This window comes from Panulirus ornatus, chromosome 56 (assembly GCF_036320965.1).
Source record: "Panulirus ornatus isolate Po-2019 chromosome 56, ASM3632096v1, whole genome shotgun sequence".
Classification (NCBI taxonomy): Eukaryota; Metazoa; Arthropoda; class Malacostraca; order Decapoda; family Palinuridae; genus Panulirus; species Panulirus ornatus.
In genome coordinates, this window is record NC_092279.1 from 13,924,785 (window position 1) to 13,940,288 (window position 15,504).

Genomic DNA, 15,504 nt, shown 5'->3' on the forward strand with positions numbered 1-15,504 from the left:
TATTTTGAGTAATTGAGTCTGTGATAGAGTATTATATTTTTGCTCTTTTTAAACAGAAACTGAAACCTTGAAGAATGTTATTGTACTTAGAGCACTGGCTTTTACTAGTTATGGAGACTCTTGTCATTGCCATCCCATTGAGAGAGTTTAGGTGGGAGCAGGTGTCAAGATAGACATTGATTAAAAGGGATTCAAGAGTATTTTTATGTTTTAGTATAATTTTGGTGCAAGTTACTTTAATATTATTGTACAATCCTTGGTTGTGCATGTCTGTATAGTGTAAATTTATCGCCAGTTATTATGTTTTACATATATTGAATAGGGGATAGGGGAGAAAGAATACTTCCCACGTATTCCCTGCGTGTCGTAGAAGGCGACTAAAAGGGAAGGGAGCGGGGGGCTGGAAATCCTCCCCTCTCTCTTTTTTTTTTCTTTTTTTTTCTTTTTTTTTTTTTTCCAAAGGAAGGAACAGAGAAGGGGGCTGGATGAGGATGTTTCCTCAGAGGCCCAGTCCTCTGTTCTTAACGCTACCTCGCTGACGCGGGAAATGGCGAATAGTATGAAAGAAAGAAAGAAAGATGATGATATTTGTAGAAACTCAATGATATGGTAATCAAGATGAGGAACTTCAGCAGAATGATGTCATAAATAATATGAAGGGAGGATGTTTTAGTGAAAGATTACAGCATAGTTTTAAGTAAATTTTTGACAGTCAGTACCTACCCTTCAGGTCATTGTAATCTTACATTCTATCAGTGCATCAAATATGATTGTCGCACATTTGGCTGTGCATTCTTCTACTTCGTCTATATGAAAACAACAGCTCAAAGAAAACTACAAGGTTGCCAGGAGACAAAGTAAGCTTAAAAAGATCATGCAATTTAGATGCTCTTGCCTAAGCCCATATGTAAATTCAGATATAAATTTCTACCATTCAAATACTTCTACACAAATTTGGTGAAAATTCTAACCAAGGTTTAGCAGAAATACATGTACACACATATACATGCACAACCTTCCACCAAGTTTATGCATACACACATATAAAGAGCATGATATCTACAGTATAGAGGTAGGGTCATAAAAGAAAAAGTCAGAGTCAAAGTCTTAATGTCTATATTAAAATGTATTCATTAGTAATGTTAAACTCCAAACCTAATCACTGCTCAAATGCAATAAAAGCATCAACCTCACATATTTCTCTTAATATTGGTAAGCCTAAGTTTATATAATTTGGAAATATCTATGATTAAGCAGTAAAAGCATATGTTCAAAAGTCCACAGATAAATACAAATGCAATAATTCTGTTAATGAAAAGTTCAAGGAACACACCAAAATGTCTTGAAAGACCTCCAATGAAAAGCACTGATGCAACTAAATTTCCAAGTCACACTCAGTAATTTCAGTGTTTCCAAGAGCCTTAAACTTCAGCCTAATTCTATTAAGACTCTCCTTTCTGTTTTAATGAAATACTGAATGAAATAGTACGTTTTACATAGAGTGAAATTACACTATCTTTCAAAGGTAGGATATATATATATATATATATATGTACCTTGGACTAGAGGGATCATGATGTTCTTCTATATGCAACTCTTTTGCCTGGTCCTCTGCCTGCTGTTCTTCCTCAGCAAGTTTTAGGTCATTCAAGAAGTCTTCTGGGCCATGTACACCAGCTGCCTTCACCAGCTCCAAATGACTCATATCATCAGGCTGAACATGGAATCAGCATATAACATAGTGGTTCAAACACTTTTTATTATAAAATACTATCACTCTAAACCTTATAAACACATTCTGAATAAAAAGTTATAGTGGGTTCTTCAATGGCTTGCCTTTGCCATATATGTGAAAACCACAACAGATGAAGTAAAAGGACCGCCAATAGAAAGACAAATCATCTTCGACATTTTTCAACATTTACCATACAAATCACTCAACTATCTACAATATGTTCCTACATTAAGTTATTACCAACTTCAATGCAGTTTTTAGTTTCCTCCTCCTAATATTCTAGACGTACTTCATAGCCCAGCAGATATTGGAAAGTACTGAGACTATGATTATACAAGCATCAAATCTGGTATATAGTTAAGGCATGTCCAGAGGATATTTAGCTACAGGATCACAGCAGATTTTTCCACAGCGAGAAATATCAACTGACTCAAAATGGCTACCATCTGATCTCATTTTTTAAAAATTCATTTCAAAGATTATGTTCTCATGCGAACTGGGACCCCATCCACTTTTTAAAAATTCATTTCAAAGATTATGTTCTCATGCGACCTGGGACCCCATCCACAATATGGTAAGGTGCTTGTATTGCAATACATGTAATTTCAACTGGCTTTGCAAATAAAGGCAACTTTATGTTCTGGAGGACCAAAACAGCACAATATTCAAGATGGGGATGCACAAGTGAACTGTAAAGAGTAAGAATGGATGGGAAACCAGCGACTTCAGTTTAGGGTAAGGTGCCTATCAAGGAATGGTGGCTTAGTAGCAGCAGTGAGCCAGTCGTATGTTTGGTTGGTGAGTCCTGTTTCTATTCATCCAATTCATGTAAGTGATAGTGCTGAATATTTAGATGAACAGGTCAATTCATATTCCATTATATTTTGATGTTCACCCCTTTGTAAATGTTTGCCCTTCTATGTATAATGAACTAAGATTAAGTAAAGTAATATCTTAGAGAATGTGTTTCCTAATCCATCTTACCTCCCCATGGATACTTTGTTTACAAGTCGCATCTGTCAGTAATCTTTGTTACGAATAATCCATCTCCTGATGGAGGTTTATAACAACTACTAACACTAACTTTGTGATGGAGTTAAATAAAACTGGGGACCAGAGAACTCCCTTGACAACCAAGTGGGTTACGTTCCTGGAAGATCCTGTGGTTGGGAAAACCATGGTTGGAAAGGTACAGAACATATGGTAAATGGGAGGAGAGGGTTGACACTTGAGATACACACCTTAAGTCCTCTCATGAACAATTTAACCATGCTAAACTTCAAAAATAATATGCTTAACCTACAAAAGTACAAAGATATGATGTATCAAACTGCAAGGAAATTATATGAAGGCATCATGTATAACAATGCTTTTTACAAAATATTTCAGTCCTAAGCATTCTAAGGTATGAACACAAAAAGTTCATGCATTCATTCTAGAGTTGTGCCAACTCATCTCCTACAGTTTCTTGTGATGTTCATACTGCACTTCCTCATCAATTATAAGTCTAAAATTATCTTTCCATAAAATTTTTTTCAATATGTGACTATAGAGAGGGGGACCTATACTATCTTTTTCAATAAATATGACAAGTGTTACATAAATACCATGCATTCTTTTAAAGCAAAAATTGTATTCTATATGAACTCTCATTGAATTATCTTATAATCAGATTAAGATTTTTTTTATCAAAATAAGAAATACACAAGAGATAAAAACTAATGCTACTTACAATTTCCTTATCAACAAGTTCTAAGGACTTCAGATTAAGATAACCAACACTTCCTGATGTCTCCACCATTTCCGTTTCATGACTGAAAAAGATAACAGCTGTAGTATCTAAATACAAATGATTCAAAAGATTTTTGATGTACACCATTCAAATAAGAGAATTTCCACTATTTGTGAGTCAGAAACATACAGAAAAATGGTACTTACACTACTATCCGTTTTCTAAAGATTGGGCAGTCAAGAGTAAAGGTTTCATATTCACCTCCTTCACCACAAACATTCAATCGATATTTTTCTTTCTGGTAGTGAGAGCAGAGTGAGTTAAATCACCAATCATTCATGTTAAGTGTGCTCAGTAAAAAATGGCAGTAGCAGATGGAGCTAAGACAATGGAAGGGTATAATATCTAGTTCCAATTTTGCAAGCAGCTCAAGTCTAATATCAAAACATGAGTTTATAATTATGTCTTCCTCTAACCTTTTGCATCTAAAAATACTTGGGTAATATCAGCCAATATATGTATGTCAAATCACCACTGAAAGACTGACAAACCACAATTGAATAATATGAAGGAACTGTACTTGTGGATTACAAATGAAAGAGGGGGAAGACAAAGTGAGGGAAAATTAATGTGAGATAAATGGCATATGATAAGAGTTGATAGAGATTCTCTGTGGAAGGTATTAAGAATATATGGTGTGGGAGGCAAGTTGTTAGAAGCAGTGAAAAGTTTTTATCGAGGATGTAAGGCATGTGTACGTGTAGGAAGAGAGGAAAGTGATTGGTTCTCAGTGAATGTAGGTTTGCGGCAGGGGTGTGTGATGTCTCCATGGTTGTTTAATTTGTTTATGGATGGGGTTGTTAGGGAGGTGAATGCAAGAGTTTTGGAAAGAGGGGCAAGTATGAAGTCTGTTGTGGATGAGAGAGCTTGGGAAGTGAGTCAGTTGTTGTTCGCTGATGATACAGCGCTGGTGGCTGATTCATGTGAGAAACTGCTGAAGCTGGTGACTGAGTTTGGTAAAGTGTGTGAAAGAAGAAAGTTAAGAGTAAATGTGAATAAGAGCAAGGTTATTAGGTACAGTAGGGTTGAGGGTCAAGTCAATTGGGAGGTAAGTTTGAATGGAGAAAAACTGGAGGAAGTAAAGTGTTTTAGATATCTGGGAGTGGATCTGGCAGCGGATGGAACCATGGAAGCGGAAGTGGATCATAGGGTGGGGGAGGGGGCGAAAATCCTGGGAGCCTTGAAGAATGTGTGGAAGTCGAGAACATTATCTCGGAAAGCAAAAATGGGTATGTTTGAAGGAATAGTCGTTCCAACAATTTTGTATGGTTGCGAGGCGTGGGCTATGGATAGAGTTGTGCGGAGGAGGCTGGATGTGCTGGAAATGAGATGTTTGAGGACAATGTGTGGTGTGAGGTGGTTTGATCGAGTAAGTAACGTAAGGGTAAGAGAGATGTGTGGAAATAAAAAGAGTGTGGTTGAGAGAGCAGAAGAGGGTGTTTTGAAATGGTTTGGGCACATGGAGAGAATGAGTGAGGAAAGATTGACTAAGAGGATATATGTGTCGGAGGTGGAGGGAATGAGGAGAAGTGGGAGACCAAATTGGAGGTGGAAAGATGGAGTGAAAAAGATTTTGTGTGATCAGGGCCTGAACATGCAGGAGGGTGAAGGGCGGGCAAGGAATAGAGTGAATTGGATCGATGTGGTATACCGGGGTTGACGTGCTGTCAGTGGATTGAATCAGGGCATGTGAAGCATCTGGGGTAAACCATGGAAAGCTGTGTAGGTATGTATATTTGCGTGTGGGGACGTGTATGTATATACATGTGTATGGGGGTGGGTTGGGCCATTTCTTTCGTCTGTTTCCTTGCGCTACCTCGCAAATGCGGGAGACAGCGGCAAAAAAAAGGAAAAAAAAAAAGGGGAACCAATGTATATGAGAGAGCAAGGAAACACAATAACTGTATTAATTGTTGATGACTTAGCATGAGGGAGACTATGCTTAATAAGAAGAAACATTACATAAGTCAAGCCTGATAACAGAAATCTATGTTGAAGGACTAATGAATATTATGTAACTGAAGGATGAATCTTACCATTTTTTCAAGGTATGACAGCATTTCACTAATTGACTTTCCAAGATGTTTTCTGGGTTCAAGGCCAATGGCTGCTACTTTAATAATTATGGCATCCAACCCACAGTCCACCATTTCTTGCAAGAGTTCAGACTGGTCCCGTCGCCACATAAATGCCAAGCAAACTAAGCCCAGTCTACTGCACCTGCAATTAACGAAAAAGAGTACCATTTTAAGTATCATCTACTTCAAACTGTATTACAAATGACTAATACTGTATTACACCCACACAGAATTAACCATACAACAGAATATCCAATACAGTCTAATTCAATACATTTCATGATCACTGTTTATATAACTAAGTTAATGCCCTCTATACCACCCCCTCCTCCTCTATGGTAGGATGATTCATACAAAACCTTACCTACATACCATTATTTCTAAGTAGATTCCTCCATCAAAGCATACTAACACAACTACTTCCTTACTTTAACTTCCCACCTCAGCCTTCCTAAGCATTTACTCTTATGCTCACTCACCACAAACACTTTTCTAGTTATATTCTACCCAGCCACATACACATACACATGTATATATATAAACATCCACACATGCACATATACATTTCAACATATACATACATATGTATACACAGACATATAATATATACACATGTACATATTCATATTTGCTACCTTCATCCATTACCGTCACCACTTTTTTTATGTTTCCATGTTTTGTTAATTCTCTCATAATGATTTGGTTTTAATGCTAGGATGGGCTTTAAAATTGCCTGGGGGACAAATTAGAGTTCTTAGTAATAGCAATTAAGATGATGGGCTTTAAAACTGCCAGGGGATAAATCAAAGTTCTCAACATTAGCAATTAAGAACAGATTCAATGACACTGTGTGCAGCATAATCAACAGAGGTATATAAAATATCAGGATTTTCAATATCTATGGGGGTGACCATTTTCAAAGCATTTAGCGATCGCATTTTTGTGCTGATACCCACATACTGAATGACGGTAACAATAATACCTCTCGGATACAGTTTTACCTGTCTGGCCTATATAAACACATTTACATGCCTGGCATCTGATGGAATAGACACTCCCAACTGTTGCATGATCTGGCCTACTATTTATTAAGGCAGAACTGATGGTGCTGTTGTGCTGGGAAGCAACATTACAAGCACTGTTTTTAGAACATGTCTTAGATTAGCCAAGTTGGAAGAACAGGGCAATACTCTGGAGTATCAGGGTCTGGACATTCAGAAATGTGAGAAACATGCAAGGAACAGAATGAAATGGATCAAAGTGGTATATGAATGGTGACACAGGTGTTGTAGTGATGGGTAGAAAAGAACAAGATAACAAGGTGAATTACACCCTATCACCTCAAGACACCCCACTTCTGTACTTTCTTCACATGTAGTTTCAGCAATAAAGTAACAGCAACACAAGCTAAAACATCATTCAAGAACTTACACATTTTCCACACGAACTCTCTGATAATCAGATAGTACAGCACCAACACTCACTGCATCCACAGAGCACTTTTCCTGTGGGAGAGAATAAATATATTACATGTTGTACAGACATACAACCAATCTCCACACTTATGCATATACAAAGCATTATCCAAGGAAACCAAAAAAGACTGGAAAAACGGTACATCAAGTATCAATCATCTTAAGGAGTAAGTGATATCTGATTTCTACAAAATAAATTAAACTCTGATACAACAATTTTGTTAAATTTTTCTAATACCAAAGTGACAATTTCTCATTTTTATTACTGCCAAACATATTGAACCACCAGTGCACATTCTTCAGTGGTGATGACATTTTCTAACACTGAAGAAGTAGCTTGCTTTTCTTTTTTTTAAGCTGAGATGGCATGGGTACCTGAATGCCCTAATATGGAACCACCAGTGCATATTCTTCAGTGGCAATAATATTTTCTAATACTGAAGAAATAAACATTTTTTTTTTGGCTGAGATGGCATGGGTACCTCAATGCTCTAATTATAGCCACCTCATCAAAGCTTTCTGTGGTAATTCGTTGTGGATGGGGATTCTACTTTCAATGCATTATACAATGACAGCTAGAGTGTGGATGTGGGCATATGAGACCAATACTTCACTCATTTTTCCAAAAGGAACAGAGAAGAGGGCCAAGTGAAGATTTTCCCTCTTAGACTCAGTCCTCTGTTCTTAACCCTACTTTGCTATCGTGGGAAATGGCGTATATGTGTGAAAAAAAAAAGACGAAAGAATGGCCCAACCCAACCACATACACATGCATATACATAAACAACCATACATGCACATATACATACCCATACATTCCAACATATACATACATATACATTAACAGACATATAAATATATACTGTTCATACTACTTGCCATTTCCCGCGTCAGTGAGATAGCATTAAGAAGAGAGGACTGAGCCTTTGAGGGAATATCCTCACTTGGCCCCCTTCTCTGTTCCTTCTTTTGGAAAATTAAAAAAGAGAGGGGAGGATTTCCAGCCCCCCGCTCCCTTCCCTTTCAGTCGCCTTCTACGACACGCAGGGAATACGTGGGAAATATTCTTTCTCCCCTATCCCCAACTTTATTCAACTTTAGCGAGGTAGTATCAAGAACAGAGAACCGAGCTTTTGAGGCAAAATCCTCCCTTAGCGCCCTTCTCTGTTGCTTCTTTTGGAAAAGCAGAAACTGGAGGGGAGGAATTAATAAAGCAGCCATAAATACGTCTTATTCGGCAATGCTAATCACTACAGCATAAAGGTGCTAAACTTCAATGTTTTTTTTCCTTTCCTAACAGTGAACCAAACGAAAAACAAGCCAAGCTAACTACCACAAACTGATCATCAAATCATCCTAATCAGATTACTACTGTTACACTGTCAACACAAGTTTAGCCATATTTTCAGCACATCAAGTCTGGCATCATTTCCACTTCAGTTTAGTCTCCCTCAATATGAACAGGATTTGCCTTGTCCACTCCATCTCTCATATCATAACAGAATACTATTTTGTTGAAGGATGAAGGGAAGGAGGCATCTCACTGCTTTCTCTTCCCTTAGTTAAGCTTGATGGCAAGTTCTACAACAATCCTGCTCTCTGATCTTGTAAAACAGGCAGTTCATGTTCATAATTTTCATTTGTGAACAGCAAGGTTTAGTTTCTCTAAAGCAATAGTCATTCTTTTGGAATGTGATGGTACACATTATTAACAGGAAAATTCCAACTTGACATCGGAAGTCCCTAGAAAAGGTGCACAACCACCCACCTTGGTCGCTGGTGGGTTACTAAGGCCTCCAGGAAGCTGCAAGGACTTGTTTAGACTTTAGGTAGCCATCTACTGCCAGCCAAGACAGTGACATAATTAATCTTGTGTCAGGAAAGCACATACCTACTACATTTGCCTTGATCAAGGACAACAGCAATAAAAGAGTTAATACAATTCCTTAAAATTTACTTTGCTCAGAACAAAGAAATCCAGGTTTCTTTCAACAATCAAAGCATCTGTCTCCCCCTCCTTTTTCTTCCTGATCACAACTGCAACATTCAGACACCCCTGCTTGATCTCTTGTGGGAAGATCCTCACCTGGCTCATTCTCCTAGTCCAGTTTTTACAAGGGATGATAAAATAGAGGAGTGTTTCCAGCCTTCCCCCTCCTCCCACCCATATCAGGCATCTCATAAGACAAACTGGAGATGCATGAAAATTATTTTTTCTCCACATCATGGGGATACATTGCATATGTAAATAAAAAGTACTGATATTACTTATATAATAAATGACAATTGGTTTTCACATTCAACAAGGAAGTATCATCCCTGTTTATCTAGCAGAAGAGTGCCGAAGGGAGAAAAATGGGGAAGAGTGCATGGAATGGTGTATGGCAGGGAGGCATGCAAGGACGGATAAGTAGAGACTATTTTGCTATGGCCACCCCTTGGAAGATATGGGCATGAAAGATATGGATAGACAGTACACCTTTCAAAAATACAATGCATACATATGAATGTGAACAGCATCAAGTCAAAGATTATATTAAGCAAACTCAAAGACTATAATCTAGGCCAAAAACTTCAACTGATACACTTTAGTATGTCTACCTTAACTTCCTTAAGCAGCAGGAAGAGGTCCTCAACCTCATCTCCTTCTGTTGGTTTGTATGTGATGGTGGCAGTATTAAGTGAGGAGCCCTGGATCACTCGCCGGAAAAGCGGTACTCCTACAGCATCTGCATAAACTGAAACACCCATGTGACCTACACTCTGGTACATGTAACTGTCCAGTTCATCTGAAAGGGAAATAATATTACAAATAAATTTCCTGTGGGGCAACCCAGACTTTTTATGCTACTGAGAATACTTGGTGTAATGAATGAAAAAAGTAGATACATTGCCACAAACAACAACAGTCATCCCCTCGACCACACATAAGCATGAATTCAACATGCTGCCTCACTTCACCCTAAATAATAAACCTACCCAACTCAACAGAACACCAACTATATGCAGTATCACATTCAACACTCATCACATTCAACCCCACACTATAAATATCAATGCCACATCCACAAAGAAACTAAATGCATTTACAACATCCACTAGCACAGATTTCAGAAAAGAAAATGTAAACTGAACAATCTTGTATATGTCTGTGTATGTATATATATGTATACGTTGAAATGCATAGGTATGTATATGTGTGTGTTTGTGGACGTGTATGTATATACATGTGTATATGGGTGGGTTGGGCCATTCTTTTGTCTGTTTCCTTGCACTACCTCACTAATGCGGGAGACAGCGACAAAGTATAATAAATAAATATATATGAATCTTTTTTCTTTCTTTCATACTATTCGCTATTTCCCGCGTTAGCGAGGTAGCGTTAAGAACAGAGGACTGGGCCTTTGAGGGAATATCCTCACCTGGCCCCCTTCTCTGTTCCTCCTTTTGGAAGATTATAAAAAAAAAAAAAAAAAAAAAAGAGAGGGGAGGATTTCCAGCCACCCGCTCCCTCCCCTTTTAGTCGCCTTCTACGACACGCAGGGAATACGTGGGAAGTATTCTTTCTCCCCTATCCCCAGGGATAAAATATATATGAATATATCATATTATACATGATTTGCTGTACAGGAAACCTTGTAGAATTCTTTTTTTTTGGTGCAGCAAATAAGCACTGAATCAATGATAAATCCTTCCAGAATTTTAACAGAAATCGTGTAAATGCTGAGGATATTTTGAGAAAGTAACAAGTATAAAAAGACATGCTACTGCTCAAAACTTACCAACATGACTGGGTGCTAAATTAGCCAGGGCTACCACCTGATGTCCAGCAGCAACACATTGCAGGAGATTAAAGCAGCTGTCCTTACCACCAGACACCAACCCAACCACACGCATCCTGGGGATACAAGTGCCCTGAAAAATGAATATATAAATAAGAGAAAAATTAAATCATGATGGGAAGTCCCTACAGCTCTTCCTGCATAATGAAGATGACCTAGGCTAAAAAAGAAATGAGCTATGCCTACTGTGTGCTTCCACAATGTCATCAAAGAAAATTCAAACACACTGCTTCTGTTTCAAGACAAACATGGGCTGATAAGGAATCAACAGAAAAATTTCATCAGTATATAAAAAGCATACTGTACTCTTCTGAAAAAGCAAGATTTGTGGAATATCAAAAAAATAATGAATAAGCATAAATCTCAATACGCAATTTTCAAGTAAATAATTACAAAATCAACTAACCTTTATGCAAATCATTAAATCATCAAATGGAACCCAGTCTCATTAGCAATATGTATATTATGATTTTATGATGTTTTGTTAACACTTCTGCCTACTGATGCTTCAGCAAATCTAGCCAATAAAAGGAAAGAAAACAGAAAAGACTACCCAGTGGACAAAATTACACTCTGAAGATGATGCCTGACCCAGATGGATGCCAATGTATCTAGTTTATGGAGAGATAAAATTTTGAAGATCATTATAAAGAAAATGAAAGAACTCATCAAATCCAATAGCAACAGAAATTACTCAAGCCCCTCCCTACTGCAAAGTTTATGACATCCTGTGGTTTCCTAACACCTATCTTAATTTTAAGCATAGGCAACTGGTTTGCCATTCTTTCAGGGATTCCAAGTCCCATCTAAATTGCCACTTACATCTAACTTAATCACCTATTCTCCTCATAAAATCACTGAGGTATAAATCTTATATGTAAATTGCTGCTTTGGACCTAATATCTACCATTTCATTACTGCTGATACTAACATGTTCAGGACACCAGCCAAATTCTAAACACTTACATGAGTGGATTCTTACAATCTAATCTTGGAATTTTTGAACCATGGGATCCATGGACACATCATGTGATATGTTAATTCAAAATGCAGCCTGAAAGCCACACACTTCTGTGATAATTCTGGAAGATTTTCTGAGTAGTTCTGTTACAAATGATTCCTCCCTAATAACTACAGCAAAGCCTACACCATCATCACATTATTTGCATAAATATCACATTGAAGGAATTCACTTTTCGTTATTGCAAGAGCAATGTTGCTTTTGTGTAACAAGTATGTGGACTGACAAAATGGGGGAGTCTGTAAATTGGTCACATGCATATATAACACCACTTTTAACTAATTTTGACAATCAAGGGTGTGGACTGGCAAAATTAAGCAATTTAGGTGTGGACTGACAAAAGTAAAAGGTGTTCTATGTGCAGCAAACAGTCAAGAATATATTCTTCAAAAAATCTTTTTATCAGTGGCAACCAAATGTTGAAACCTGGTTGTAAGTAAGGAGGTACGGATGTACACCAAACTAACTTGCACTGCTCTTTGAAATAATCAGTAACTAAATAAGAGGGTACAGAATTCATTGATGAACTACTCATACTCAATAACCTGATAACATTTAACTCTTGATCATTCCACTGCCCCTAACTCTTACAATCTAAGTCCAGACTAAACCAGTACATATAATTCCATTTTCAGAGTGCTGAATAAGGAAGATATTCACACTTAAAATTACTGTAATCTCATTCATAAATATCCTCATTTACTTCCACAATTATAACTGTCATACTCCTAGGGACTTACACAGAACGTAACACTGGGAAGTCTTCTGGGACAGATCACCTATGGCAGTAGGTCACCAGATACTCAGAAAGAGAGCACTGCTATCACTCAGCATTATCCTCCTTTCCATTTATGACTGCTTTGAAAAGAGAAAGGAAGAAATCAATGAGTCTATATATATATATATATATATATATATATATATATATATATATATATATATATATCTTTCTTTTCTTTCTTTCAAACTATTCACCATTTCCCGCATTAGCGAGGTAGCGTTAAGAACAGAGGACTGGGCCTTTGAGGGAATACCCTCACCTGGCCGAATTCTCTGTTCCTTCTTTTGGAAAATTAAAAAAAAAAAAAAAAAAAACGAGAGGGGAGGATTTCCAGCCCCCTGCTCCCTCCCCTTTTAGTCGCCTTCTACGACACGCAGGGAATACGTGGGAAGTATTCTTTCTCCCCTATCCCCAGGGATAATATATATATATATATATATATATATATATATATATATATATATATATATATATATATTTTGATCGAAACTTCATAAGAAAATAACTGTACAGTATGGGATATGTGGGAAAATGTGGGGTGAAGCTAAGAGTAGACAATGTACTTGTAAAAAATCACTTATGAAAACCTCCCTAGCAGTCAAGATTTGATAATTAATCAATTGACAGACACACATGTTCTTGCTAAGACATTTTGACAAATGCAGTAGCTATGGAATCCTTGCAATCCTGAGAGTTGATATAAAGTGTGGGATTTTAACAGAAACACCTTTCATACCAACAATTTTAAGTTCACATAAAGAGGGCAGGGCTTTCAAACAGGGAAATTTGGATGTAAAAGCACAGTACATCACTAATTAAGAATGGAAAGACTCCAATGGTACCATTATAAGTCAACTGATAAAAACTACCAAAACAAACCAGCGAAATACCAATAGATCAACCGTTGCCCACTTGTCGGCAAAACAACCTCTTCAGTATGTGAATGCAAATGACAAAGATAATGACTAAAGGAGTTAAAAGACCGTTTTCGCTGCTAGTAGTTCAATTATAAACTCATCAACAATAACTTTTCCAGTGATCAGAACCCTGACAATCACCTTAACCATTCTCGTACACGAATATCGTGAGACACTAAATTTAGTTACAGCCGTGAAATTTTACCTGTTACCAGAAATCACAACCCAGTCACATGAAGTTACAAAGAAAATATCTAGAGATGACACCCATTAGTCCATAAGTAATTTTCTAACAATAACGTTACGGTTCATGAAGGGTGAATGAAAATCTGAGTCATAAGGGATGCTGTGGAGAGAGTGGGAACTAAGGATAGACTGATGCCCTTCCTATCCTGAAATTTTATCCCCCTTACCCCAAAATGCCGGCAAACTCCAACCCTCGCTAGACTACATTTTTTCCCTTCACTTACCTCTAATATGTCACAAGAAGCCTTGTTCTCCTTCCTAATTCGAGCTTACATTATATATATCCTCATGGTAAGGGATATAGCCTAAACATCAGGGAATATAAGCAGGTACGACGCAGTGGCGGGATTGGTCATTATGGAGGCAGAGGGCCAATCATACCAAATCATTGCATTCTCTATTTGCAGCCCGCAATATTTAAATGTAGGTACAAAGGGGCTAGCAAGAATACTATTTTGATAACTTGTATGAAATAATTTCTTCTTATGTAACTTTAAAATTTTCTTTTTTTTTTTTTACATATGAATTGACCCCTTTTTACAAATTGCTGGTATTAGCGTGAACACTACTCAGGACTTCTATATAATGCAGATTTCAGATTCAGATTTCAAAAGTTTATTCCGAAGAGAAAAGGGACCCCATCCACCATACTCCAGATGATCAAATCTAAATGGTAGTGTAACGCCAGGACAGATAATTGAGTAACAAATAAATTCGCCATTACAAGTTAGAAAGTATAATTCACTGATTGACAGATGTTATTTGGTGAAATACGCATTCTAATTTCATAAGCTTCCCCTCAATCTTCCTTACTTAAAATGAGCTTCACAGATTAGTCTCAAATATGTATCGCGTAGGACTTTTTCGTGGTAGCATAATCATCAAGGAATATCACGGTTGTTAGAGCGACAGAATTGGGAAATACTGTGGTTCCATAACCAGTTACCGGTATCAGGAGGCACGGATAACGACACATGAGATCCTGTACTGCGCGCTTAGTTTAGAATTTAAGCTAAGCATATTGTAGGTGAGCAATGGCGGATCTACAGGATGGATAAATGTGGTTGCCCTCCACCACCCTTACCCCTTAGCTGACAAAAATGTTGAGTTTATCATTGAGGAAAAGACTATTTCATTTTTGTAGTGGGAGAAAGAGCCGTGGCTCAATTCAACGAGCGTATAATTTGGCGGTGTGGTGTTAGTGGCACTCCTCTCCCCGCACGTGGCAGGATTATGACCGGGGATGGGAAATCCCTGCTCTGACCCCTCGTGCCGTGAGGTGTCTCGTGTGACATAATTCACACAATCCTCCTCACAGCTCGTTAGCTATAAAAAAAAAAAATTAAACGACTCGTATGCTGCCATTTGACTAGTCGTTAAGGATTTATTTCGGCAGGCAGGGAGATATCTGTATCCAACCGTTTTTCTGGGGACGGGAGGTGTGGTGGTTGTGGACTCGATTTCTCCCAGAAAGCTGTTCAAACACACATGTCGCCAGGACGAAAAAAAAAAAAAAATAATGCAAGAGTCAAGCAGCTGAAACTCCATCCAAGAAGCCAGGTGTCAACTGGAGACTTGTGCTTGGCAACGCTGGTCAAACACTCGACATAAATACAA

General features: G+C 37.7%; 1 protein-coding gene across 3 annotated transcripts in view; it reads right to left on the reverse strand.

Moving 5' to 3' along the window:
* Positions 1 to 14,246, reverse strand: part of LOC139765915 (uncharacterized) — a 40,041-nt gene extending 25,795 nt beyond the window's left edge. The window contains exons 1-9 of one of the 3 annotated variants that reach the window (XM_071693869.1): positions 14,112 to 14,246; positions 12,684 to 12,798; positions 10,863 to 10,995; positions 9,682 to 9,869; positions 7,037 to 7,110; positions 5,564 to 5,747; positions 3,674 to 3,765; positions 3,468 to 3,549; positions 1,557 to 1,714 (exon numbers count right to left, since the gene is read on the reverse strand). In XM_071693869.1, the coding sequence (XP_071549970.1) occupies positions 1,557 to 1,714; positions 3,468 to 3,549; positions 3,674 to 3,765; positions 5,564 to 5,747; positions 7,037 to 7,110; positions 9,682 to 9,869; positions 10,863 to 10,977 (893 nt within the window). In that variant the 5' untranslated portion in view covers positions 10,978 to 10,995; positions 12,684 to 12,798; positions 14,112 to 14,246. Of the gene's footprint in view, positions 1 to 1,556; positions 1,715 to 3,467; positions 3,550 to 3,673; positions 3,766 to 5,563; positions 5,748 to 7,036; positions 7,111 to 9,681; positions 9,870 to 10,862; positions 10,996 to 12,683; positions 12,802 to 14,111 lie in introns of all 3 variants that reach the window. The other 2 variants (XM_071693868.1, XM_071693870.1) reach the window with 2 other exon arrangements.
* Positions 14,247 to 15,504: the final 1,258 nt, after the last annotated feature.